We start from the raw sequence: 3,944 nt of genomic DNA, 5'->3' as shown, positions 1-3,944 counted from the left end.
GTAGGGAAACAATTAGAGATCTTGGTGATAGATTGGCTCTGGATGAAAGATGACCTTGATTTCACAAACCTAAGACGTAGGCAAAAATATTGCTCTTGCCTCTTTGAAAAAACTCTGCAGGCAAAATCCTAACAAGTTAAGGGATGCCTGCTACAGGGATTAGACAGACAGTGACTCCATAAGGAAAAGCTGAGCGCAGGTCTGTCCTGAAGCCAATTTCAAGCAGTATTAAAGTCACATGAAAGGAGCCTCAGAACCACGTTGCTCTTCCCAGATATTTGGCTCTGACCCAGGGCCAGCACCGGTTTCCCACCGTACACACCATACCCTCTTGTTTCTGTCTTTTGTTTAGGGGCCATTAAGTTTAATGACGACCTGAGCCTAGAGGAGAGCTGTCGCCTTATTGAAGCTCTGTCCTGGTGCCAGCTGCCTTTCCAGTGTGCTCATGGCAGGCCCTCCATGCTGCCATTAGCTGACATTGACCACTTGGAGCAGGACAAACAGGTGGAGCAATGACTAACAACAGGAGACTAGCTCCTATTAACCAAATGTAATCCGCCTTAATCCTTTCCCAATTATGAGAGTTTTGAAAAATATGCATTGGAAGTTTTCTTGGAAGTCTCACCATTTGATCTTCTAGCTCAAATTCAAAATGGAGTTTAGGCTGAACTATCTCATTATACATATGATGCCTTTGTATTTTTTAAGTTTACCACATGTACAGACTGATGTATCCTGAACATTTGTTGCCTACGGGCTCTAGGTTTGATAAGATGCAGAAGTTCTCTCTGGGGCCACAGAAGGTTGGTAGAAACACAGCAAATTCACTGCTGGCAAATGTAGCCGAAACAGCCAGTTGCTTGATAGTACTTACTGGAAATGGTAGCCATCTCCAGGGATCTCTAGAGTAACGATTCGAGGACCTTCAGGCAGGAAACCAAGCTTAGGACATTTTCACATTATGCTTTGGCCCTGATTGCTCAGCAGTCCAGGAACAATGATGTAGATAATGCAATAAAGGCACCGAGTGGTTTAAACTAAAGAGCATTTTCTGCCCTTGTTATAATCTTAAATGAAACAGAACGTGAGAGCATAATAGGAATGTCTACGTTGCCACTTTCCAAAATCTTTTATTTTGCTTACCTTTCCTGTCAAGGGCTATAAAGTCTTTTCTTGCATGGAGTTTTCAGGTACTAATGTTTTCTGACTCATCTAGTACATTTTACTCCATTAAGAACTTTTTGTTTCATACGACAGTGAAAAAAAATGAAAAAAGTTTTGTCTCCATTCCTGAACAGATGTGCCCCTAGACTGAGTTTTCAGTCCCATTTATCCTAAGGAAATCTATAATCTTTTCCCAATCCAGAAATTAGAAATCAAAACTGATTTGAGTAGCCATAATTAGGAAATACTTATATGCTCCTTGGCTTTTCATACTGCTAATTGGAGTTATTCTCTTTCTTCCCATAGATTAAACCCAATCTTGCTAAACTTCGCAGAATGGCTCAGGCCTGGCATCTCTTTGGAAAAGCAGAAGGATGTGATACAGGGCAAAGCCTGCAGGCATCTGCCCCTCCTTGTGAGCTGCCATGAGAACAGAATTATTGTCTCTAAGGAACCAAAGGGATGCTGACTGTAGGCCTCTGGGCAGAGAATGTGAGCAGCAGGCACTGGCAAGGTCTTGACTGAATGGGCCCAGGGCACCAATCAATCAGCATCTCCATCTTCCCTGAGCAGATGATCCCTCCAGTTAAGTAGCCAGATGGAATTCAAGCCTAAAGACAGTTCATTCATTGGCATCCATGGACACTGGAGGTTGCCCTATAATATCTACTTTTTGTAATTTATTTGGGGATAAAATCTAATGATTAATTGTTTGATTGTCTGGTTGTTTGTGGGATTTTTGGGGGGTGGGATGGGGTTTTTTGGTTTTGTTTTCCAATTTTTTTCCAGCCTCATAGTTTGCACTGATGTGATGTACCTGATGCTGAACTCCCAGGGGTCAAGCCTGCCTTCCCTAGACCTTCCATAGCCCCTCCTTCCCCCGCAGCCTCCTCCACTTCCCTCTGCTGCTGCTTTACATTCTGTATCTCAGCCTTAAAGAGTTTCTCCACGCTCATTAAAAACGTGCTGGGTCGTCTTCCACCAGGCCTATAGTTGGAGTATTTTAAGGATAAAAACGGCTGACAAAGAGAAGCAAGGACCAGGATGGAATAGAGCAACTGTAAAGCACTGCTCCTTATTCTTTGTTTTATTGCCTCCTTAAAACCCTTCAGCTTTGGAAAGCAATCTACAGATTCAATGCAATCCCTGTCAAACTACCACTGGCATTTTTCACAGGACTAGAACAAAAAATTTCACAACTTGTACGGAAACACAAAAGTCCCCGAATAGCCAAAGCAATCTTGAGAACGAAAAATGGAGCTGGAGGAATCAGGCTCCCTGACTTCAGACTATACTACAAAGCTACAGTAATCAAGACAGTATGGTACTGGCACAAAAACAGAAAGATAGATCAATGGAATAGGATAGAAAGCCCAGAGATAAACCCATGCACATATGGTCACCTTATCTTTGATAAAGGTGGCAGGAATGTACAGTGGAGAAAGGACAGCCTCTTCAATAAGTGGTGCTGGGAAAACTGGACAGGTACATGTAAAAGTATGAGATTAGATCACTCCCTAACACCATACACAAAAATAAGCTCAAAATGGATTAAAGACCTAAATGTAAGGCCAGAAACTATCAAACTCTTAGAGGAAAACATAGGCAGAACACTCTATGACATAAATCTGACATAAATCACAGCAAGATCCTTTTTGACCCACCTCCCAGAGAAATGGAAATAAAAACAAACAAATGGGACCTAATGAAACTTCAAGGCTTTGCACAGCAAAGGAAACCATAAACAAGACCAAAAGACAACCCTCAGAATGGGAGAAAATATTTGCAAATGAAGCAACTGACAAAGGATTAATCTCCAAAATTTACAAGCAGCTCATGCAGCTCAGTAACAAAAAGACAACCCAATCCAAAAATGGGCAGAAGACCTAAATAGACATTTCTCCAAAGAAGATATACAGACTGCCAACAAACACATGAAAGAATGCTCAACATCATTAATCATTAGAGAAATGCAAATCAAAACTACAATGAGATATCATCTCACACCAGTCAGAATGGCCATCATCAAAAAATCTAGAAACAATAAATGCTGGAGAGGGTGTGGAGAAAAGGGAACACTCTTGCACTGTTGGTGGGAATGTAAATTGATACAGCGACTATGGAGAACAGTATGGAGGTTCCTTAAAAAACTACAAATAGAACTACCATATGACCCAGCAATCCCACTACTGGGCATATACCCTGAGCAAACCATAATTCAAAAAGAGTCATGTACCAAAATGTTCATTGCAGCTCTATCTACAATAGCCAGGACATGGAAGCAACCTAAGTGTCCATCAACAGATGAGTGGATAAAGAAGATGTGGCACATATATACAATGGAATATTACTCAGCCATAAAAAGAAACGAAATTGAGTTATTTGTAGTGAGGTGGATGGACCTAGAGTCTGTCTATACAGAGTGAAGTAAGTCAGAGAAAAACAAATACCATATGCTAACACATATATATGGAATCTAAGAAAAAACAAAACAAAACAAAAAAGGTCATGAAGAACCTAGGGGTAAGACCGGAATAAAGACACAGACCTACTAGAGAATGGACTTGAGGACACAGGGAGGGGGAAGGGTAAGCTGTGACAAAGTGAGAGAGTGGCATGGACATATATTCCCTAACAAACGTAAGGTAGATAGCTAGTGGGAAGCAGCCGCATGGCACAGGGAAACCGGCTCGGTTCTTTGTGGCTGTCTGGAGGGGTGGGATAGGGAGGGTGGGAGGGAGGGAGACGCAAGAGGGAAGAGATATGGGGATATATGTATA

General features: G+C 41.8%; 1 protein-coding gene across 1 annotated transcript in view; it reads left to right on the top strand.

Moving 5' to 3' along the window:
• The window catches only part of MLH3 (mutL homolog 3), a 26,004-nt gene extending 24,411 nt beyond the window's left edge, over positions 1-1,593 (top strand). The window contains exons 11-12 of the mRNA XM_007459745.1: positions 353-504; positions 1,471-1,593. Coding sequence (XP_007459807.1) covers positions 353-504; positions 1,471-1,593 — 275 coding nt within the window. The remainder of the gene's footprint in view (positions 1-352; positions 505-1,470) is intronic.
• The last annotated feature ends 2,351 nt before the right edge of the window (positions 1,594-3,944 follow it).

The sequence above is a fragment of the Lipotes vexillifer genome, unplaced genomic scaffold, assembly GCF_000442215.2.
Source record: "Lipotes vexillifer unplaced genomic scaffold, Lipotes_vexillifer_v1.1 scaffold39, whole genome shotgun sequence".
Classification (NCBI taxonomy): Eukaryota; Metazoa; Chordata; class Mammalia; order Artiodactyla; family Lipotidae; genus Lipotes; species Lipotes vexillifer.
This window is presented reverse-complemented; position numbering and strand designations above follow the sequence as displayed.